Raw genomic sequence first — 24,085 nt, 5'->3', positions numbered from 1 at the left:
CTAAAAATATATGAAGGAAAAAAAAACAAGCCGTCCCACAAAAGCCAGTTGTTTTATTTCATAAGAACACATATAAATAAATGTAACAAAATACATTAGGTAGGTAGCTTTTTGCGCAGCACGTACCACAATACTGATATCCTTGCTAATGGAGTCAGGTTGCGCTGTAGAGGCATACCAATGTGCTGCCTCATGGAGAAATATCGAATCAATTCACTAAAGAGCATTTAGAGCTGATGATCAATGCGACTGCAGCGCGTGCAATGAGTTCTAAGAGAGTATATAAACCTCTTTTGACCGTGTGCAATATAGATCTGTGTACTTGTCAGCAGCATGGAGAAAGTTTTGTACTAGAACCGACTGAATGCGAAAACGACGGAGGCTTTGAATGAAACAAAATGTTCAGAAGGATAAACACTGATGTTCATTGGTCTTTTTTGGCAAACACATTTAAACTGTCCTTCATTACAATAATACTTGAGTTTAACTTTCAGTACGTCAAATAGCCTTGCCTTTCATTCATAATCGTGACACAATATTCTGCTGTAACGACATAATTCAAAAGTACCATTCTGGTAGGAGTCGATAAATGTGACTGAATATGGTATTTTTTCGAGGTACCACTGTAAATTAGCCATAACAGATGCTTTAGGGATAAGTTTGCCCAAAAAAATTAGATTGGAACGAAACACATGAAAAAAATCCTTCATTTTTGGGTGACTATCCTTTTAATACGGACACCATTATTGCTTAATAGCCCAAAGAACTCCAAAGGGCCGTAAGCGTAATACTGCCGTTTAAACAAACTCGTCCCTGCACAGTGTTCGATTGTGTCGACTGAAACAAAACGTGATCAGGCCTTCAGTTAGCGATGTAGGCGTCTATGCCGTAGTACACGGATGGAAGCCGTACTGTTTTGAGTCATTAAACGGGTCACCAGGTCCATACTGAGTCCCGCCACCTTCTCGCCGTTCACCTCTAAGATCTCGTCCCCGACGCCGAGCAGCCCTGCGTAGAGTTTCTCCATATTGCTGTCGCCCATTTCTTCAACGTACACCCCTTAAACATAAAGCGAGTTAGTCTTAAGTGTTCCGACTGCGTCAGAAGTGCATGAAAACGAGAGCGAGAGGTCACATACCTGAGTCTGGCCTGCCTTTTCCTCGTGAGATGAGAAAGCCGAAGGGGCCGTTGGGGGGTCTGGAGAGCTCCAGTAAGATAGTGCCGTCAGGGAAAGCCTGAGCCACGCGTCCCACCGGGCGCACCGCACTGGGACGCCCCACGTCCTCTACGCTCAAGGCACGCTGAAGACCCCTAAAACACACACAGACATTTATCTACCTAAAACAACCACAGAAATGCAACAGAAGTATTTTACTGCCAGATTATATGGTGAGTTACTTATTATTTAATAATTATATTATTATTATTATTTTTAAAAAAAATTAAATTATGCTCATTCAAGCTGTTGGCATATAACTTTAATAATGTGAGGCTGTTCTTGATCGTTAAAGTTGCTACCACTTTGCTAGGGTGTTGCCATGGTGGATATATTTTTTTAAATCATATTTATATTATATATATATATATATATATATATATATATATATATATATATATATATATATATTTGCAGACATTGGGCAATATACCATGTTCAAATGCCATGCATTTTCAGCTGTAAAGGCTGAATAAACAAGATCCAACCGGAACAGATCTATCCTTACTGGCTCTCAAGCAAGATGATGTAAGCTGCTGCTCTGTTCCAGTCACTAGGGCTGGAATTTCCTCTCTGGCTATCTCTCCTTCACTCAGACACGCATTCACACGCTCATAAACACCACACACACGCTCACAGGCGCTATCGGATCGCAACCCCAGTGACAAACACACTATCTGGCACTGTGAACAACCCAAACACACTTGAAGGGCAGCATCTAGTAATACATGCAAGAGGCTGAATATAGCAGCAGCATTAGACAGGTGATCATTCCCAGCATTCCATGTCTTTCTTTGGCAGACACACACACCTCTATTTTTATCCTCCATTCCTCCCTCCCTCCCTGCCTGCCTCTTTTTATTGCTGCTGCTGCTGCTGCTGCTGACCCAGTCAATGGAAAATACTTATCCTGTTGCACAACACGACAGCTGTCTGAACATTACAAGAACACGATGCATGCTCCGCAGAACATGTCATGCTTGAAATTGCCATCGCTCATTATACTAGAAGGTTACAAAGAGGTAAATAGACAGATCTGAGCGGACCAAGTGGCGTGCATGAAATAATACTTACTGGGATGGTATCACATTATTTTCTGTAAATGATGTATCACATTTTTTTATAATATATTTAGTATATATGTATATATTATTAAAATATTATAATAACAATATTAATATAATTAAATTATATATATAATTTCTTAAAATATATATAATATTTACATTTGTTATAATTATTTTATATAGTTATATTGTTTTAAATAAAATTGTATATATTGCATTTATCTCCCTCATTTAATGAAACCTTAACCTTTGTTGTGTGCAATATTCATGTCTCACGAATTATGATTTAAAGAAAAAAAATGAAACTAAACATCAATAATGAAATAATACTTATAAAATATTAGAGGGATGATATCAGAATTTTTTTTGTAAATGATTATGGGATTATTATTATTTATTTTTATCAGGGTATATGTTTTATTTGTAAATTGTTATATATATATATATATATATATATATATATATATATATATATATATATATATATATATATATATATATACTGTAGTAGTATATATTAAAATGTTATAATAATATAATATTAATCAAATATTAATATTATTATCGTTATAATAATAATATTGATATTAAATTAATATAAAATATATTAATAAATATTATATATATATATATATATATATATATATATATATATATATATATATATATTTATTAATATATATTATATTATATTAATTTAATATCAATATTATTATTATAATGATTGCATTTACCACTCATTTTTGTTTTAAATAATGAAACACTTAAAAAGATTCATGTCTCGAGAATTAATCTAATTGAATAAAATTTCACATATGAAAAAAATGAAAATAAACATCAACACAACATTTGCATTTCTAGGACATTGCATCATTATATTATATTATATTATATTATATTATATTATATTATATTATATTATATTATATTATATTATATTTTATGTGTATATATAATATTCTGGTGTAATTTCAAGTGAAACATCATGTTAGTGTGTTATTAATTTGTATGGTGTGTAAATTTCATACCTGGTTGTTACAGGGCTGCAGGGCTGTTCTCCTGGAGTGTATGCAGAGGAGCGGTCTGCTATCTTCTTGGGAATTTCGAGGTTTTGAGCTGAGGAAGACCTCCTCAGCTGAAGAAATGGAGACCCCTAGTGGTAAAAAATGATACAGTCAGTGAATTTATAAATTATGAAGTAAGAATGAACCATATCTACTTTCTTCTTTCTCTTTTCCTTGAAAATGATTATAGTTTTTTGAGGGACTTCTAAAGGATGTCCAACAATAACAAAAGGTGCTTACCAGACGTATGGACTGCAGTGAGGGGGCTTTCTTCAGCTGGTGGTGGTGTCTGTGTGTGGGGCTGGGGGAGGTGGAGGGTGATGTTGGCCGAAGGGTTTGGTTAGAGTTGGGTTTGGGATGCAGGCTGAGCTGATCCATGCTGCTGGATCGTCCCTTTCCCAGCAACCCCACACTGTTCAGCCCCATGGCGGAGAAGAACCGCCGCAGGGAGAGTTTGGGTCGACCCTCCCGCTGCTCCACATCCGACCCCGCTCTAAAAAACAGGGTAAGTCATAACAGATTATTTACACATATATATGATTTTGGTTTAGTGATGCCTGTATAAATGTTTATGTAATTGTGATTCTCAGTCAGTAGGTGGCAGTGTTGTAGTAAAAAGTCATTAGTAAATCCGGACCACATCTCTCCTGACCTACTTTGAGCCTGAATTGCCAAAGCAATCTGTATGATTGCTGCCCCGGATATTAAATTGCTCAGTGAAAGGATTGAACATTTTAGTAAAGAATCTGGTTTGTTAAAGTCCAAAAAAAAGGAATGACAGAAAACCGATGTAGCCGTGGGTAAGGGCATACTCATCATTTCCACCTCTTTCTTTCCCTCTTTACTCACTGTGAAAAGTTTGGGCTAGTTGCCCTCTGATGCACTGGTCTGATTGGCCCTCTGACGTGTCCATCATTGAGATGAGTCTGGGTTGATTCAGCACTGCTGGATGTTGCATCAGATCCTTGTTGTCCTGTCGTTTTGTGTGGTTCCACATCTGAGTAAAAATAGAAAGTGCATATTAAAGGATGATGGATGAAATATTCTATGTAAATTGTTAAATATTGACACTGAACTGTTGATCATAACAACATAGTGCATTTCATGTTACTGAAACTTAAGTGTCAGAATGGAGAATGCAAGTAGTGTCACACTTAATGGAAAATGTTGAAGTGGGTGGAAAAAGACTGGAAGAGAGTACTTGCTGATCGCACTAGCAACTGGCCCACTGTGGGATTACTCCGCTAGGACAATATGGATCTGCTGATCTGGACAATCCCCAGTGGGACAGGAGGAACGCATTGAAGAGAAGCGCGCACACCCAAAGATGACACCTCGCTGACTGGAGCAGAGCTCACAGGTCTACCTGGAACTGCCACTTATTTCTGGGAAAAGCTTTGATTAATGTTTAGATTAGATTACGCAAGCGTGCATCTGAAATCTAACCTTCACAATGCTATATATTAGCTTTATCCTTTGCAGTGTGAAGCTCAGATATGTATACTAGAGCTATTACAGCTCATGCTACTAATGCTTTACGAATTGCAGAATTGGTGCTATTGTTTGTTTTTCTGAAAAACTCACAGCTAAGTGGCTAAAGCTCAGTGCTAGTAACCAGATTTGAGTCCGTCAAAGGGCAACACCCCAATATGGCAAAGCCCCGCCTTCTAAATGAATGAGTTAGTAAAGTCATAGGCTGAATCCGAAAGCGCCCCCTAAACCCTCATTTACTATTCCCTACGTTAGTCCACTAATATAGTTAGTATTCACTTAAAGGAATGAAGGAAAACGAGGGAGTGAAGTCGGACAGCCGCTCTGTGTACATCGGCTGTACACTCGTTATTACGGTGCAATGTGGGATTGAATGAGTGCACTCAATAACGTCTACTATGGTTTCAGACAACACTACAAATGGTAATAGAGTCAATGCAGCTGCCTTTAGAAGCTCCAGTTGCTATAGAAACAGTCAGTGTTTTCAGATGCGCATTGGCTAGTCTAGCATTAAAAAACAAGCTTTTTTTTAACTCTGTTTGAACATAAGAAACAAACTTTGAGACAGCTGCTGTCAGATTTCATTGGTGAATTATAATATGAAATTTAATTGTATGCATGGTGAACAGTTTTGGTGCTCCGTATTTAAATAGATAGCAGCTGCACTTGCATGCCCGAGAAGCAAAAGATGGCGGCTGAGTGAAATGACTTTGAAAGGGACTTTGGCGATGTAACCATTGTCCCCTTAAACAAGGCACTTACTCATGGGTCCTGTTTACACCTGGTAATAAGATTCGTTTTGATCAATCAGATCACAAGTAGACGAGGGAGACACATACTTGTTTACACCTGGTGTTTTAATCCTTCTCTTTTGTCCACTTTCAACCACTTTCCTAATTTCTTTGGGGAGAGTCTATGGGCAGGTCAATGTATGGGCTTTTTCAGATCTTTCCATATAATGGACCAAATAAGCTTGCGCAATTTCCATATGAACAGAAAAGAGATGACAAATTTGGCTCTTCAGCCCACTGGCTGTCATAAAAACTTGACAGATTTATTGAAGGGGGGGTGAAACACTCAGTTTCAGTCAGTGTCATGTCAATCTTGAGTACCTATAGAGTAGCATTGCATCCTGCATATCTCCGAAAAGTCTTTATTTTTTTAATAATTATATAAGAAAGATGCGCTGTTCCGAGTCTTTCCGAAAAAAGCCGAGCGGGTGGGGGCGTGTCGTGTGAGCGGAGCTAAATAATGACGTGTGCAGCAGCGCGCTGTGTGAGTCGAGTCCGTCATCCCTAACAGCGGGAAAAAAACTTTATTCAAAATAAAAATATGGCTTTTAATCAGATACAGCCATACATCTATGATCCGGAATCAGACCCAGAGGCTGCAGTTGAACAGGAGCAGCAGCAAAATGGACTAGAGCAGGACGTCTGTATGTGGTAAGTTACAAGTTATACACTAACTATATAATATGCTTAGCGGCTTGTGTTATTTAAATATTTATACTTGAATTACATCGTCGTATTTTTGTCTTTGAAGGTGTACATGTGGGAAGTGCAGTTGTGCACGTGTGTTTGTGTGTTTACGCGTGGTTTGTGTAGACAGTAAGCGGACTAAAAAAACACAGACATTTGAAGCAGTCTCACTCACCCTTCTAACGTTGGGACTGCTCCATCCTTCAGCATTAGGCGATTGGGAAAATGCGGCGTCGAGCTGGGCCTTGTTTATGAAACAGTCGGCACCGAAATGCAGCGAACAGATATAAACAATCGCGCAACTCAGTTGCTGATCCGGAAAAGCAAATTACATCCACTGTTGCCTTAACGCGGGGTTTTGGAGAATCTGTGCAGGACTGTCTTGGTCTGGCAACCAAAAACGCACTTTTTTGGTGACATTATGTTATATGTGTAATTGTCACCTGTCCAGTATCCTACAAACCAGCGCTTTGATGGGCGTAGGCTGTTGCTTTCGCTCTCTCCCTCGCTCTCTCTCACGCGCTTCCGGTAGAATTGTCCGTAAGGCCCATACAAGGAAATTCCGCCCCCACTAACGTCAATGGGGACGCATGATCTCAAAAAACTTGCCGAAACTTATGACTAACCGGAAGTAGTATTTTTGACAAAGAAATACTCCCATCAAACGTCCACCTTAACTTTTGAAACTTTGTCCATGTTTAGTATGGGATTCCAAGTCTTTAACAGTGTAAAAAGATCAGTATGCATGAAACAGCATTTCACCCCCCCTTTAAACATGCATTAAATATTGAAGAACAATAAATATTATAATGAATATCTATATATTTTTGGCTATATATTTAGCACAATGCTCCTCTCTGGAGTAAATTTTAGCTGACTAACCAGTTTATGGACACTGGAATTGAGCGTAAGCGTCAGTTCTGGCAGGCTAGGTAGTCAAGACGCTGCTAACGCTATTTGGTCTCATCTTCTGCTCAGCTGATTTGCATCAGTGCATCAGCTGTTCAAACTCCCCTCGCTGCTAATGGCTACGATATAAACAGCGCACATCTTCCAACAGATTCAATTTGCTCCTAAACTGCTGTTGCTAGCTCTTTGCTGCCCACCACCCCCCCAGCTCCTCCATGTCGTGTATAACGTGCTCTGTTCATAAGGGGGAATAGTTCAGTTCTCACAGCCCTAAACTGTGCGAGCGTTCCCTAATGCTGCTGCTGTCCTCTGACTCTCTGCTATTTCAGGGTGCTCATGAAAGGTCAGAGGACTCCCTGAACAGAGCCATACCGCCAAAACATTAATTCAGAATGATCAACTTGAATTGCAATTTATTCAAAAATTCCTGAATCATTTTTATTTGTTCTTTACTTAATAGACCTGACAGAATATTGTTTTTCTGGTAATAAGGCAGAAGAGAAGATCAGTTCATATGCGCCCCGCGCTGACACTTCTCTTGAGCTGAGCTGAGCCAGAGCAATCTCACGCCACGGCTCCAAAACGGTATGTTTTTGTATTAGGATGACTAAATGATTCTTGGGATTTAAGAATCATTGTCGGGTTAATATGAGAATTGATTCAAATCGAGTAATCGTTATTTTTTTACCCAGCCCTAGTTAAAACGCATTCGCCCCAAAAGTTTACACTACCAAAGCAATCCGGTCAAATGTGTTTTCAACTACCTCTGGAAGTGGTCGAAAGTGGACAAGCTCTCGTTTCAGACCCCATTTACACTTGTATTTAGTGTTGCCCACTTGTGATCTGTTCGACCAAAATGCATCTTAATACCAGGCCTAAATAATACCAGAGTTCCTTTTTGGGGGTTGTCTTTGTATGTGTATGTCAGGGGTGTCTAATGCTGCTCTTGAAGAGCCACTGTTTTGTAGAGTTTAGATTTAACCCCAGTTAATCACACCTGAACCTTCTAGAACAGTGGTTCCCAACCACGTTCCTGGAGGCCCACCAACAGTCTGGCACGCCCACATCAGATTTTGGAGTCACTATTAATGAGCTGATCACTTGACTTAGGTGTGTTTGATTGAGGAGACATGCAAAATGTGCACTGTTGGTGGGCCTCCAGGAACGTGATTGGGAACCACTGATCTAGAAACTTCCAAGCAGGCAGTTGTGCTGGTCTTCCAGGCAAGCTGGAGCTAAACTATACATTGGCCCACACCTTATGCTCACTGACTACTGTTAATGTAGTTCAACTTACCTGTTGACCTTTCCTCCCCTTGTATGGGTAAGTTTCGAGCACAAAGAACTGGGCTTGTCCTGAGTAAGGGTCCAGGTGTGACCAGGGCAGATCTGTCCTCCCAGAAACCCAACCCAGAGATAGCCTGCTCCTGCACAATGCCCCCTGCCTCTGTGGAGTCCAGATGCACCAGGTGGTACTCTGGCGAAGACATGAGTGTGACAGTCCGCCGACCATTAGAACGATCTTTAGAGCTGGATTTCAGGGCAGATTTTTTTGGTTGGAGGGGCGGAGGGGTTGGTTGGGGAAGGTTGGAACTGGGCGGTTCTCCTTTTGGAGGCAACGGAGGTGCCACAAGACCTTTGCTGGATGTGGGGCTGCATGTGGCTGGGATTCTCTGTCCAAGTAAATCCGTGGCATAGGGGTTGAGTGGCAAAGCTACTCCATTCGAGAGACACATTTGAGTCCCATTGGGTGTGAGTTTGTTGCAGTCCGGAGGTGTTGCAACCCTGAGGCCATTGGCGTACAATGGTTCCTGTTTGCTCTCTAGTTTTCGGACCTTCTTCTTCAGCTTCTGGAATGTTCCTCTACTGCTCACGTTATCCGAAGGACTGCAATGCGTTCCATCGCTGTGGACAATAGCGGGACTTGTCCCAATGTACGTCTCCTTAATCTGTTCGATCCGGACTAGTCGGTTGGGAAGGGTAGGAGCAACCCAACATGGTACCTTCTTCCCTTCTACTTCCCCGTTAGGTACGGATAGAGTATTGGAGTTCAAACTAGGATCGTGGGGTTCATTTAGAAAGGTCCCACAAGAGTTGCACTGCCTGTTTACTGTCTCCGGACCTTTGCCATTTAACAAACTCTTCTTAGCTTTTGCCTTCCAGAAAATTGAATCCTTCGAGCCATTTCCTGCCTCTGCCTGTCCATTGATGTAAGATGACAAGGTGGGTTTGGACACCAGTAGGCCCTGTGCTCTTTCTCCAGCCCTGCGTCGCTGGCGTAGCCGTTCCTGGTAGCGCACCTCAGCATCCTTCTCGGATTCGTCTTCGAAACGCACACGAGTCGGGGACTGGCCGTGTCTCCGCCGGGTTCCACCCACTGAGTCGCCACTGGAGGAGTCACTGAGGTTGCCCGAGACCACCACCACGCCCTCCTTCCCAGCAAGAGGAGCCTGGTGTAAGGGTACACCAACCCAGGAGAGCAGCTCCCTGTACAAACATGCACATATATGAAATTAGTTGCATTCCTGTGCCCTTAGATACGCAAAGAAACGGATGCATGCCAAACTATCTCTCAGCATGGAGACATAGGCAAATTCCTAAATACATTTTCCCTCTGCTTTGGCTCCTCTGTGGACATTCCTGGCATGCTTTGTTACTCCTTTTAGGAAGGTCATCTTCAGCACACCAGACATTTTGATATCATCAACTCTTTGTTAGCTATAAGAAAACCAAAACTAGTGTCTTTTTTATATTCCCTATTTGCTAAGATGTGGAATTGCAGGAATAGTAATCTACAGGTGTATAATTATGCACTGGGACTTTTTATGCCCGATAAGCATTGTGCACTGTTCTGAAACCTATGGGACTTTTTACAGCTGTGAGTTTGTCTTAAACATTCAATCTCAAGAGAGGCAGTTAAGTGTTAAGTTTAACCAGAGCAAACTGACAGCAGTGTAATCAACATCGGCGAGCTGTTTTCCCCATACGGGAGAGGCAGGGAGGGAATTAGGGAGAAGGAAAGTAACAGCTGGCAAACATGACAGGTGTAGCGGAGCAGTACACCAAAGCAGTTTCATCAAAGCTCCCGTTTAAATCAAACAAAAAAGACAGATTTTTCTGTCAGTCACTAATTCACTATAATTTGTTTAAATCCGAGCGAGAATGTGGATATATAATTTGTATTTGTTGTTTTAGTTTTTTTTTTGTTAGCTTGTTTTTTTTAATATTTAATTTAAAGGTTTTATAAAACTTAATAGACCAAGACACTAATTTATGAAAAAAAACTAAATCAAATCACATTGGTTGCTGAAAATTTTATTAATTATTATACATTTAATTAATTATTTTACATTTTAGATATTACTTTTTATTATTTGCTTATATTTGTAATATATATTTTTTAATTATAACTCAGTGCGTGTCAGGTTTTGTTGTGACATTTAAAATTACCCTAATCTGTTCCGGATGCTCCCATGCAATGCACCGCTTGTCTTCATACCAAACAAGGAGACAGGCGTTTGGGGCGAGCCGCCCATCTGTCTTTGTGTGAAAGTGCTGAGGTAGAGAACAGAGCGTTGGATGGGGAAGTGGGATTTAGAGGCACCAGACGTGTGTACACGTTGTATAATTCAGGTTGTCTTATGTAACACGTGGCCGGCAAAAATAGAGAACAGTTTGGAGGAGGACACCCGTACACTTAGTTTAGAAGTTTAAATTCAGGCCTCCATTAGCTTTTTGCTGTTTCACTACAATAAGCATCTTTGTTTTACAATTATATAATACTCGTATATCAGTTTCATCCAAATAAGTAGAAGATACAACCTTATTTTAAAGTCTTTATAATGCCATATTTTATGCTGTATTAAAAGACCAGACCGAAATAGAAAGCAGCACCTGTTGCTTCTGAAAAGAGATTTGCCCAACACTTCCCCCCTTCGCTTTTATAGACTGCCCGCCTCAAAACAGAGTAAAAGACAATTCAGTCCAGCCCCAAATAATACAGTTTAAGATCTACATCCCCCACACATATCCTCAAGTGTGACGGTTTCCTTGTTTTGATGTGAAGAGAGCTCCCTTCCCATGATGCCTAAGCCTCTAAACCACAACCCCCCCCAGCAGAAACCCCAACAAGCCAAAGGCTAGAGAAAAAGAGACCGTTAAAACTTACGGGTTGTCCCTCTGGACGGGTAGGATGGTGTGGTCGGCTTTGAGAGGGTTGGACCGGGCCTTCATACGCGCTCTCTCCAACAGTCGTTTGGCCTGCTCGTGGCGAGGGCTCAGCGGAAGGTCGTCGCCCAAAACAAAGGCCCTGTGGGCCGGCCAGAGAGAGACAGAGAGAAAGAAACACGTCAGCTCCTGTGCAGAGTGGGGGGGATTAAGTGGAGCAGGCCGTCATCACTAATTAGGCTGATGTATGTTGAGTGTGTGTTGGGTTTGTCATCTGATTATGATGCGTTTGATGAGCTTATGCATGTGTTTACATGATCAAAAGCTTGAATATTACTCTAAATTAGAAATATGGCCATATCAAGATATAAAAAGACATAAATTATAATGTATAGGTCATTCTCAGGAACTGGTATGCCTCAGGACTTACTACTGATGTAATTCAAATGAAATTGAACTTAGTCTCATTATTTAATAAATTAAACTCTGTTTAGTGTGTAATGTGAAAGTCAAGGTTGTTGTTTTTTCATTATCAGTCAAGTTTTTAATTTGTCTGTCACAATTTATTTTTTTAATCTAAGCAAAAATATTCATTTTTTTCAAAAAATGATTTTGTGTGCTTTTTATATTTAATTCAAAGGATTTCTAAAACTAAAAACACAAATTACACAAAAAATAAAAACATTAAAGTGTCATCCGAATGTCTGGGTCATTCTCAGGAAATATACATCAGGACTTACTACTGATATAATTAGAATTAAATTAAATTATAAACTTAATTAAATTAGGTTTACTTTAGTGTGTAACAGGATTTTTTTTATTTATCTAAATTCTGCCTTTATTAGTATCTTTTATTTTATTATATGTTCAAATATCATGCTTATATTGTTAATTTTACTCGTTTTCTATAAAGAAAATGTGTCTATTATTCCTTTTCAACACTATTTTGATGTTTTGATGATTTTTATTAGCTTAGAGAAAAGGCTGAGCTATTTCCTTTGTTATTCAGCTCTTAGGTGGAGTTTGAAGGAGAGGCAGGAAGAGTCAATGATATGATCTTGATCCTCTGCTTATGAAGAACTTGAAAAATTTGTTTTCTCCTGAGCTCATGTTCCTCTTTTTGGTATGTTCAACATTTAGAAACATGCCCGATGCTGTTTTTTTTCTCCAAACCTACTTTGGAGAGTCAGGCAACTGAAATAATAAAACTCTAATCACCACTGTGAGAAGCTAAATATACATGGCGTGTGAGAATATGGTATGTGAAAGCATTAATCTGTGCTGCCCACCTTTGGCTGTGTTCACTACCTTGGAGCGATATTCCAGAATCCCAATCACTGTCATTCAGGCCACATATATCTGTGGAAACAGATACAGAGACATTCGGGGTACAAATTACAGGAGTTTTTGACCTCCATAATTAATTTTGACTGCTAAAATCATTTAAGTTCATTTTTTTCTCATTAATGTACACACAGCATCCCATATTGACAGAAAAACAGAATTGTTGACATTTTTGCAGATTTATTAAAAAAGAAAGACTGAAATATCACAATGTCCTAAGTATTCAGACCCTTTGCTGTGACACTCATATATTTAACTCAGGTGCTGTCCATTTCTTCTGATCATCCTTGAGATGGTTCAACGCCTTCATTTGAGTCCAGCTGTGTTTAATTATACTGATTGGACTTGATTAGGAAAGCCACACACCTGTCTATATAAGACCTTATAACTCGTAGTGCATTTCAGAGCAAATGAGAATCATGAGGTCAAAGGAACTGCCTGAAGAGCTCAGAGACAGAATTGTGGCAAGGCAAATTCTTTTTGTGGCAAATTCTGTTTTTCTTTCAATATGGGGGTGCTATGTGTAGATTAATGGAAAAAAAAATGAACCTAAATGATTTAAGCAAATGGCTGCAATATAACAATATATATATATATGTGTGTGTATATGTGTATATATATGTAAATGTGTGTGTATATATATATACGTATATATATATATATATATATATATATAAATATATATATACACATACACACACACACACACACACACACATACACACACACACACACACACACACACACACACACACACACACACACACACACACACACACACACATATATATATGGGGCAAGTGTAACGTTGAAGTTGAAAGTAGAAGTTGGTGAGCTTGGGCAAATTGTAGCCTCTTTTTCCTATTTGTAGTGGAGATGATTGGTAACTGGTGGGGTCAGCTTGAATCAGTCGGCCCATTCTCCTCTGACCTCTAGCATCAACAAGGCATTTTCGCCCACAGGACACTGACACTGTGCTGCATACTAGATGTTTTTCCCTTTTCACACCATTTTTGAAAACCCTAGAAATGGTTGTGCGTGAAAATCCCAGTAACTGAGCAGATTGTGAAATACGCAGACCGGTCCGTCTAGCACCAACAACCATCTCACACTCAAAATTTCTTAAATCACCTTTCTTTCCCATTATGACATTCAGTTTGGAGTTCAGGAGATTTTCTTAACCAGGAACACACCCCTAAATGTGTTGAAGCAACTGCCATGTGATTGGTTGATTCGATCATTGCATTAATGAGAAATTGAACATGTTCCTAATAATACTTTAGATGAGTGTGTATATATATATATATATATATATATATATATATATATATATATATATATATACATATACATACAGGTCCTTCTCAAAAAATTAGCATATTGTGATAAAGTTCATTATTTTTCATAATGTAATGATAAAAATTAAACTTTCATATATTTTAGATTCATTGCACACCAACTGAAATATTTCAGGTCTTTTATTGTTTTAATACTGATGATGAAATGAAAACCCAAAATTCCAAATTTCTAAAAATTAGCATATCATGAAAAGGTTCTCTAAACGAGCTATTAACCTGTAGGGCCGCCCAAAACGTCCCAATGGAGGCTAACGATCGGCGGGTGAAGGTCGCTGCGCGTTAGGTCCTTTCAGCGGGGCAAAGGGGATTTTATTCAAATTCCTCGTTATCTGACTCCATTTAATCATAATTTAGAATTTAGGTTTGAATGCCAACTGGTTATTTAGTCATTTATATTTAATAGTTTAAGTACACATTTAATTATTCCGTTTAACCCTTTGTTGAAATTATGTCCGTTCGTAACCTGAATAATTCCAGAGCAAGTCAGAAAGAATCAATCAAAGTGTAACAATTTATTAACAGTCAGGTAAATGTATAATGCCAATTACATAATCAATTCAATTGTAGCCCAATCCATATAACATCAAATACTCTGAAGTAAAGAATGAAATGTATACCTGACTTCTGAAAACTACATAATGCTGGCTATCTTGAAACGCCCAGCATTACGGGCTGACCTGACTACAGAATCGAGCTCTTTGCAACATTTCCTTAAATACCCAGAACCAGATACATACCCAGAACCATTTGAAACTCTTTCAAATGGAAACACCAGTTCACAATAGGAATTTGCATTGATCAAGTCCTATAGACTTGATTAGAAGAGAGGCCAAATGGCTGAAAGCCACACCCACCATACACCAAGGAAAGATATCTTTAAACTCTTAAAACATTTATGATGTTCTAGTTTACTTCTGTAGAGTTGAGATATTTGTACCAGTCGCACTGAGACATTTCAAATGATATCAAACACATATAATACTGTATCGTGAGGATTGACATTGTAACAAAGAGATTTCTGGTGCATTTCAGGTGATTTCAATATGAGGGGCAGCAGGAGTTTGGGGGAAGTTTCATGTGAAAGGAAAGGCATGTAAATTAGTGTCATTCATAGATGGTTCACTCAGTGTGATGTCGTCTCGGACAGAGACTCTAACTGTATGAATGAGTTCAGATGCTAATTTCCTTTGTTTTCTCAGAGCGATTAGACATTTCGGAATCTACTAGGTTTTTCCAGCCTTACAACCTAATCATCTGAATCAACTAATTAACTCTAAACACCTGCAAAAGATTCCTGAGGCTTTTAAAAACTCCCAGCCTGGTTCATTACTCAAAACCACAATCATGGGTAAGACTGCCGACCTGACTGCTGTCCAGAAGGCCATTATTGACACCCTCAAGCGAGAGGGTAAGACACAGAAAGACATTTCTGAACGAATAGGCTGTTCCCAGAGTGCTGTATGAAGGCACCTCAGTGGGAAGTCTGTGGGAAGGAAAAAGTGTGGCAAAAAATGCTCAACAACGAGAAGATGTGACCGGACCCTGAGGAAGATTGTGGAGAAGGACCGATTCCGGATTGATTCCAAATTTTGCATGTCATTCGGAAATCAATGTGCCAGAGTCTGGAGGAAGACTAGAGAAGGAAATGCCAAAATGCCTGAAGTCCAGTGTCAAGTACCCACAGTCAGTGATGGTCTGGGGTGCCATGTCAGCTGTTGGTGTTGGTCCACTGTGTTTTATCGAGGGCAGGGTCAATGCAGCTAACTATCAGGAGATTTTGGAGCACTTCATGCTTCCATCTGCTGAAAAGCTTTATGGAGATGAAGATTTTGTTTTTCTGCATGACCTGGCACCTGCTCATAGTGCCAAAACCACTGGTAAATGGTTTACTGACCATGGTATTACTGTGCTCAATTAGCCTGCCAACTCTCCTGACCTGAACCCCATAGAGAATCTGTGGGATATTGTGAAGAGAAAGTTGAGAGACGCAAGACCCAACACTCTGGATGAGCTTAAGGCCGCTATCGACGCATCCTGGGCCTCCATAACACCTCAGCAGTGCCACAGGCTGATCGCCTCCATGCCACGCCGCATTGAAGCAGTCATTTCTCCAAAAGGATTCCCGACCAAGTATTGAGTGCATATCTGAACATAATTATTTGAAGGTTGACTTTTTTTGTATTAAAAACACTTTTCTTTTATTGGTCGGATGAAATATGCTTTTTTTTTTTTTTTAATTGAGATATATATATATTCTGCTTTCAGAACAGACCAGACCTGTGTTCCACCAGTTTCACTACAGTGCAGCATCTAGTTCAAGTTTTGAATTGTTAAAAGCCAGCTAAACAGCTAAAAGCCAGCTTTATCTCTCTTGACATGACATGGACATCTTGTTTTATCAGCTGGTGATTCGAAAGTGAGGAAAAAAAAACAGCGAACGAAGTGCCACGGCGTCTTTGTTTTTCCCATCTCACAACCTTTGTCACAGTAAGTCGTTTTTAATCAGTGTAATTCTCATTCTTATCCTTCTGTCCCTCATATCTGGATTATCCAACTCTTCTATATGACCTCTGCTTCATTAGAGAGGTCGTGCGCCTGTTGAGTGTAATCCTTAAGCGTGCTAAAGGAGACAGTGTCATATCATCAGACATGCGCTAACGCCATTTAACACTTGTCTGATAACCTTGGATTAACTATGCATTATATTGTACATTCCATTCCATCGGATAAGACTTCCGGAAACAAGCGGGCAGATTTTGAGCCGAGTTTGAAAAAACAGGCCTCTCATTTATAAACAGTGGGTAGAAAACGTAATTTCCCCCCCCCCCCCACAAATTAAATTTAGATTGTGCCTAAGTACAAGAAAATCCATATTTATCAAATGTGCGCGCACAGTTCTTACGCACATGAGTAACTAAGTAATCTACGTTGATAAATCCCACATGTGCGCAAGTACCATGCTCGTTGGACCTCATGACTGATTGTTGGACAACCGTTTTTAAAATATTTTATTGTTAAGCAACGGGAGTCAATCAGTTTTTTTTTTTAATTTTTAAATAATTAATAAATAAGTTTTTAACTAATAAATAATAAAAATGGGGCGGCAGTGGCTCAGTGGTTCATGTAGGTTGTCTACAAACCAGAAGGTTGGTGGTTCAATCCCCGGTTCCACTTGACCAAGTGTCGAAGTGTCCATGAGCAAGACACCTTACCCCAGCTGCTCCCGACGAGCTGGATGGCGCCTTACATGGCTGACATCGCCATCGGTGTATGAATGGGTGAATGTGAGGCAAAAATGTAAAGCGCTTTGGTTAAAAGCGCTATATAAATGCAGTCCAAATGCAGTCCATAAAAACATTGTATTATATTTCATTATTATGATTTCAGGACCGTAATCAAGCTAACCATTCTTATTTTTAAATTCATTTAAAAAATGTATTCAGATTTTTTTTTTTTAAATCATAGAAGAGGTTTGTTAAAGGTTGCATGCGATTTCACTTTTTAAACTTTAGTTAGTGTGTAATGTTGCTGCTTGAGCATAAACAGTATCTGCAAAGTTACAGCGCTGAAAGTTGCATGCAATGCAAATGGAGATATTGTCTTTTAAAGTTACGGCAGTTTATTGCCTACAAAAATGGCCGGTTTGGACTACAACAAGCTTCTTCCCGGGTTGGTGACATCATAAACCCTTGCTAGTCACCGCAGATGTGACTTCTGCCCGTAATGGTAAGGGGCGTGGCGTTTCCGGGACAACCTGTGCTTGGCACTTCAGCCAATAAAAATGCATGAAACTACATTTGGCCATCTAACCAATCTAAGAGCATTGCGTTTTTCAGAGGGACGGGCTTCATTGAAACAGGAAGCTGTGGAATAAAGGTCAAATAAGGAAAATACGGCGTTTAAAAAAAAAAGAAGTATTAAGACATGTTATACTGCGCCCCATAAACACAACCAAACCTAGAAAAAAAACACGAAACCACCCCTTTAAAGTCATGTCGGAATTGCATTTTTAACATATTTGTAAAGAAATTAATAGATCCAGACAACAACAAAAAATTGCCCGTGTCACTGAGCCACTGTTGTGGATCTCCTTACCTCTACTATCAATGTGTGCTGGGTCGTCCAGCTTCTGTCCTGGCACATGGTCTTTGTTCTGGGATTTCTGCAGCATCTGTTTGAGAAGGCCACGGTTCATCTCGACTCTCTCTGCCAATGACAGCGTGCTTCCACTGCTGCACATGCTCTCCAAGCTGTCGGCCCGCCAGAGTCCACTTTGTCCCACCTCGCCATGATTGTACCTGCGTAGATGGCTCTCCAGGCTGTCAGACCTTTGGAGTTCCCTTGGAAACTTATGGCCCATTTTGGAGCCAACAGCCCATGGCCCTCCATTTGGTCTGTGTTTCCCAACAGGGACATCCCTGTTTGAAACTGGCATCTCCGGTCTAATGTACCTCCAGAAACACTTCGGTGGCATCCAAGGTTTATCAGATGGGGAAGGATCGCCTTGAGTACTGCAAACACCGTTTGAGAGGTTCTCCAGGCTTGCTCCTTCTCCAAGGCCACGGGGAACTGCCAGCAAGTTTTCGGAAGAGATGGGATCATAGTCGAGTTGTACCTGTGGCTTAGGGTCTCCAGTCAGGAACATCAGGGGCTTGCGAGGTTCCCCGTCTTCATCACTGCTGCTGGATCCCCAAGCATCAGTGAGGGCATATCCTAGCATGAAGGTCCCGGGAATCACCCTCTTGTCCTGGTTCTTACTTCCAGGTTCATTCCAGGCAACTCTGCGCTCAGTGAGAGCCTTGACCTTGGACTGCAGCGCCGATACGGCCGAGCCTTGAGCTTGCTGATTTGAAGGCGAGGACGGGGAGCTGGACTCTGGGCTGGTGCCAGAAGGACATCCGTCCTCTTGCTCTCTGAGTTGGATGTCAGTGTTTTGAGAGGCAGCAGGCAGGGGTTCAGCATCCTCAGAGGTCACCGCATCCTCCATGGTGAATCAGAGAGTCAGTGGAACATGATGGCTGAGGGGATGGAAAGAAACAAGAACAAGAGAGAATCATTGACCATTGAGTGGATTATTCATTTGTACTCAAAGATTTGTAACTTCTAACAAAAAAAATGTCTGCCTATTCAGCAAAGGTGTGTACACACATTCATTTGGTCTTAACCTTGTTCTAATGTTAATGAATCTTAAGTATTTTAATGAGAGACTGTATGAGATAATTTGCATAAAACATGGACAATTCATCACTATTTAAAGGTTTTCCGCAAGTTTTCGGTGAATCATAATTTGTTTGTAAAAACATTTGTACACAGATTTCACACACAAACTTGTGCACATGGTTAGTGAATGAAACCCAATGTTTACGTACTTAATTTGAATTATTTGTTTATTAAATCAGTCTTTAATATAAAAACCCTGGTTTTGTCTTTTCCCTCCCAAACAAAATATTTTTACCTGAGAAGTACTACAACACTGCATAAAATATTAAGACATCAGTTTTCAGAGAAAGTATCTTTAATAATACAAGTTTAATTTTTTCTTTCTGCAAATTAAATGAATATATTGTGAATTTCCTTTGAAGTTTTATCTGCAATGTTCTGACCGTTCAAGTTCAACTATATTTGTATTTAGTTATTTAAAAAAAAAAAAAGCCAATAAAGAACTTTTTTTTTTGCATTACTATCTTTGCTGCTGGCTAAACTCGTAAAAAAATTGGTCCTGTAAAAGAAACTGACCAGCTATAAACCAATTTTTTATTTTATTTTATCACAACTAGATCAATTTACTTGTGAATCAACACTGTATAAGATATGATGGCTTGCTTTCATAGACTGTTTTAAATTTGAATGTATTCATCTTATCCTTTTAACATGTTTGTGACAGAATTGATCTTTTTTACATATATTTAAATAAAACAAGACAAAAATACTAATTTATTAAGAATACAATTTTCAGTGCAAAAAATTCAATATAAGCGTTTGCATTTTTGAGTGACATTTTGTCAAATAAATGTGTGCATGAGATACGGTAATTGCCGTTTTGAGTCATTTTAAGGCCATTAGTATAACCACATAGGGCGTTATTGTCCTCAGACCATTGGAAAGCACATTCTTCATTCAACTGAATTTTTGATAAATCACTTTCTGTTGACACAAAGAGTTTCACATTTTTCATTCTTTCCAAACAGCTTTGGCCAATGCTTGACCACAGTTTCTAAAAAAAAAAAATCTAAAATGTCACAAACAACTGCAAGTATGTCATTGAAACTAGATTTTTCCATGGCTGAGGGAAAGTAATAATTAATATTTTAGTGTGTCACATAAGTTTCAATTGCTCTACTAACTACTAATGCCACTGATGTAGAAGAAATAGTTTCGCCAGTAACCGATACAACACGCTAGCCTGTTCAGAATAATGTAGGGCTTGTTGACACATTATCCCCTTTTTAGCTTTCGGCTTAACAGCATTATCCTGCTTTTAAACCTCCAATTGTCATTTAACAAAACGCATTGTCGAACTAGCATCTGAACGCTCTTAACTTTTAATTAATAAGGTTTAGGTGTTAGAAACATGTACTTGGCATCTGATTATTTAGGACCGGATTAGAACGGCAAGTTTCCTTGGGGTAAGTACACAAACGAGTGAGTTAATTTGGTTTAATTAGTCCTCTTTTAATTAGGACTCCTTCCCATTGCTCCAATTACTTCACGCTTGGATGCATAGACGTTATTCTGTCTGAAAGCATACACACAAGATAAGAAAGAAAAATCAATATAATTTGAATCACTTATTAGGTTTTTAAAATGCTACAAACCCATATGTCACCCTTCACAAATATGATTAAAGTGTTCAAGCTCCTATAGTTACAACAAAATTGAGTTTTTCAGGGACTTGAGATGGCAACATATTTGACTAATGATAAAGGCAATGTTTTTTCCACACCAACAAAACAATGAGGGACAAAATATAGTCTCAACACTGTAAAAAACAAAAAACAAAAAATGTTATATAGCCGCAGTTAGTTACCAGCTTGAGATGACTGACCCAACTCAACTAAAGTTAACTAGACTTGCATTTTTACTTGAAACAAATTATTTTTTAACTTTATGTTGAATTTTAAGTTGTGTAAAATAAAAATGTATAAGGGTTCCCTGACCTGCCAGTCATATATATATATATATATATATATATATATATATATATATATATATATATATATATATATATATAAATTAAATAGTTATAATATATATTATATATATTTCTAATTTCTAGCCAATTAAATTTCTTATAGAGTCAAATAAATAAATAAATATGTACTCAGATATTCACTATAAAAATGTAGCTACATGATTTTGTTCCATTATTTTTTTATTATAATTTAGTCAACACATCAATACAATATTATGGTCACAACAAGCCAATTATTTAAATTTTCTAGCCAATTAAACATACATAAAATAGAATATAGAAATATTAACTATGGAAATTTTCTTGATTTTGTTTTTTTTTCATTACCTTTTTTTAATAGATAGATATATAGATGATAGATAGATAGATCTTAAATAAAATTGTTATGCTCACAAATAGCTATTTAGCCTTAAAGTGAAGCATAAAAATAAACAGAATATAGAAATATTCCCTATAGAAATTTCACGATATTTTCCAATGACTGTTTAGGAGTTTGATAAGTTCGGTGACCTTTCCAGGCGTGGAAATCTTGATATTTACATGTGCTGTTTTAAATTCCAGTGGAAAAAAAGGTTGGTGATGTTAAAACTTCAGGAAATGAGACCATTTCAAAAGAGTGAGTAATAGGCTACAATTCTTGATGTCTCACTTTGTGCAGCCCAGGACAGCAGTGCATCTGCAGTCTAAAATCATTTTACTGCTGGTGTTGGACCCCAAACACACGGGGGTCATTCTGTCGTACCAGGAATGAAAACAATCGCCTCGCGCGGGACCACTTCTCTCATCTGACATTTATTTAACACTGGGGCTCAGAGGAAACACAATTCCGCAATGCAATGACTCTCACACAGGTGGCCATAAAAGCTGGACAAACATCATTTAGAGATCACGTCATCGCACTCATTGTGAAGTCGTGAAGAGAAGAAAACTAATAAATATCTTCTTTAAACGTCTTACCTCCTTCGTCCTTCTGCTGTCTATCTTCTATAGCAGCCATATGCTCCCTTAAAAAAACTATTTTACGATTTTAAAAACAATATTCGGTTACCAGGAGTCAGCAAAAACTCAAGCGGCCAGTCAAATCCCATCTTGCTCTAGTTTCTGCCTTGCTTTCAGTTTTGACCGTCCCAAATCTTTCCTCTCTCTCTCTCTCTCTCTCTCTCTCTCTCTCTCTCTCTCTCTCTCTCTCTCTCTCTCCAGCTGTTTTGGGCCAGCTCGTGTGCACACACCCACTTTAAATTTGGCTTAACAAACAAGAACTGGCTATCATTCACTTATTCCTCTCGCGTTACTGAAGAATGAAGATGTACTGACTGTTTAACTGGACTACATGTTGAAAGATCGCTACGTTGCTATGGAGACCGTCGTGGCCACCTTTGAGAGAAACTGACCTGTAAAAGGTTCCTATTGGTGGAGCTGCCCACGTAGCTCCGCCCCCCAAACAGGAGGAGCGTAATCCTACCCTTGAATTTGGGTGGAAAGGAGATGGAAGAATTTTTAAATGCTGAGAGGAAGTTCGCGAGTCTCCAGGCACATATTCCAGCTGCCAAGGAATTTCCTTTGTTGATTGTGAGCGCGCGCTTTAATTTGTGCCCGTCTTTAAGTTGACCTTCATGTTAAGAGAACTTTTTGCGTCTGGTTTGATTTTTTTAAACATGCACATCCATTAGAAGTCACTCAGACTGCACACGTGATTATTTTTCTTCCAGTAAGCACATAAATCCCTGATCTGAGGCCAGTTTTGAAGCAAAGCCAGATGTAACGGAGATCACTGGGCTGGGTCTTGAACTTCATGCACAGTTGAGTCCAAGGACGCATAAACTGCAAGAGAGAAAAAAAAAGAACAGGCCTTCTTATTTGTGCATTCCTCTAACACAGACCCAACCCTGCCTGCAGCGAGAAGTTGCCCAGTAATTTGTGCACGGACAAACTCTCAATCACTGTTGCTGCAAGTCATTCCCTGAGTTTTCAAGCGTCCTACCACATTCACAAGCACCTTGTATGATGAGGTACGAACACAAGGACAGCTCTTATCTCTTGCAAAGCATTTATTAATTAAATTATTATTTATTTATTTATTTATTTTAATGGCTTTTAAAACGTTAAATATAACTATATTAATTATTTAATATTATATACAATATACAATTATGTACAATTATACACAAATGTAATTTATATATTTATATTAGTACTGTCAAAATGATTAATCTTGCTTAATCGCATCTAACATTTGACCGCATTGATATATATATATATATATATATATATATATAGAGAGAGAGAGAGAGAGAGAGAGAGAGAGAGAGAGATGGTCTTTTTTATTTTTTTATATATAGGCTAGGATTATATTTTATTATATTTATAAATTCATAACGGTTAAAATATTAAATATAATTATATATATATATATATATATATATATATATATATATATATATATATATATAATTATATTAAATATATATAATATATTTATTTTATATATAATATAATACTAATTATATATATATATATATATATATATATATATATATATATATATATATATATATATATATATATATATTAGTCTATTAAATATTAATTAACATCACTATATCTTCTCAAAGTTTTTTTTTTCAAATTGTTTGTAATATATGTTGCAAATATAGCCTACAGAATACTGTAAAAACTGTTAGCTATTAGGGTTTTAGTTGCATTTTATTTGTGGCTTAAATCAGAAAGACGTTATAATAATTAGTACTCTCAAATGCAACAATAAAGCATTCAAAGACATGCAGTTCACTTAAAAGCATA

At 38.4% G+C, this 24,085-nt stretch overlaps 1 protein-coding gene across 2 annotated transcripts; it reads right to left on the bottom strand.

The window, feature by feature from the left end:
* si:dkey-121a11.3 (uncharacterized protein KIAA1614) lies at positions 1 to 23,194 on the bottom strand. Of its 2 annotated transcripts, none has more exons than XM_067415817.1 (10): positions 22,678 to 23,194; positions 18,190 to 19,112; positions 12,682 to 12,751; positions 11,394 to 11,534; positions 8,523 to 9,712; positions 4,197 to 4,344; positions 3,588 to 3,840; positions 3,312 to 3,436; positions 1,139 to 1,311; positions 1 to 1,059 (listed from the first exon to the last, which is right to left on the bottom strand). In XM_067415817.1, exons 2-10 carry the CDS (start codon positions 19,079 to 19,081, stop codon positions 866 to 868), a joined length of 3,186 nt encoding a protein of 1,061 aa, XP_067271918.1. In that variant the 5' UTR covers positions 19,082 to 19,112; positions 22,678 to 23,194; the 3' UTR covers positions 1 to 865. The 2 variants fall into 2 exon arrangements, with proteins under 2 accessions (XP_067271918.1, XP_067271917.1); XM_067415816.1 differs by lacking the exon at positions 22,678 to 23,194 and adding an exon at positions 22,244 to 22,417 and having other exon boundaries at positions 2 to 1,059.
* Between the last annotated feature and the right edge of the window lie 891 nt (positions 23,195 to 24,085).

The sequence above is a fragment of the Pseudorasbora parva genome, chromosome 14, assembly GCF_024679245.1.
Source record: "Pseudorasbora parva isolate DD20220531a chromosome 14, ASM2467924v1, whole genome shotgun sequence".
NCBI lineage: Eukaryota > Metazoa > Chordata > Actinopteri > Cypriniformes > Gobionidae > Pseudorasbora > Pseudorasbora parva.
The sequence above is the reverse complement of the archived record's forward strand: the minus strand, read 5'-3'. Positions and strand labels throughout refer to the sequence as shown.

Excerpts from the sequence above, each read along its gene's own strand:
- si:dkey-121a11.3 (XM_067415817.1), bottom strand. The coding sequence starts at position 19,081 with ATGGAGGATGCGGTGACCTCTGAGGATGCTGAACCCCTGCCTGCTGCC. Across the intron at positions 11,535-12,681 it reads GGTAGTGAACACAGCCAAAG|GGCCTTTGTTTTGGGCGACG; the intron begins GTGGGCAGCACA and ends GCCGGCCCACAG. Across the intron at positions 3,841-4,196 it reads ACTAGCCCAAACTTTTCACA|AGCGGGGTCGGATGTGGAGC; the intron begins GTGAGTAAAGAG and ends CCTGTTTTTTAG.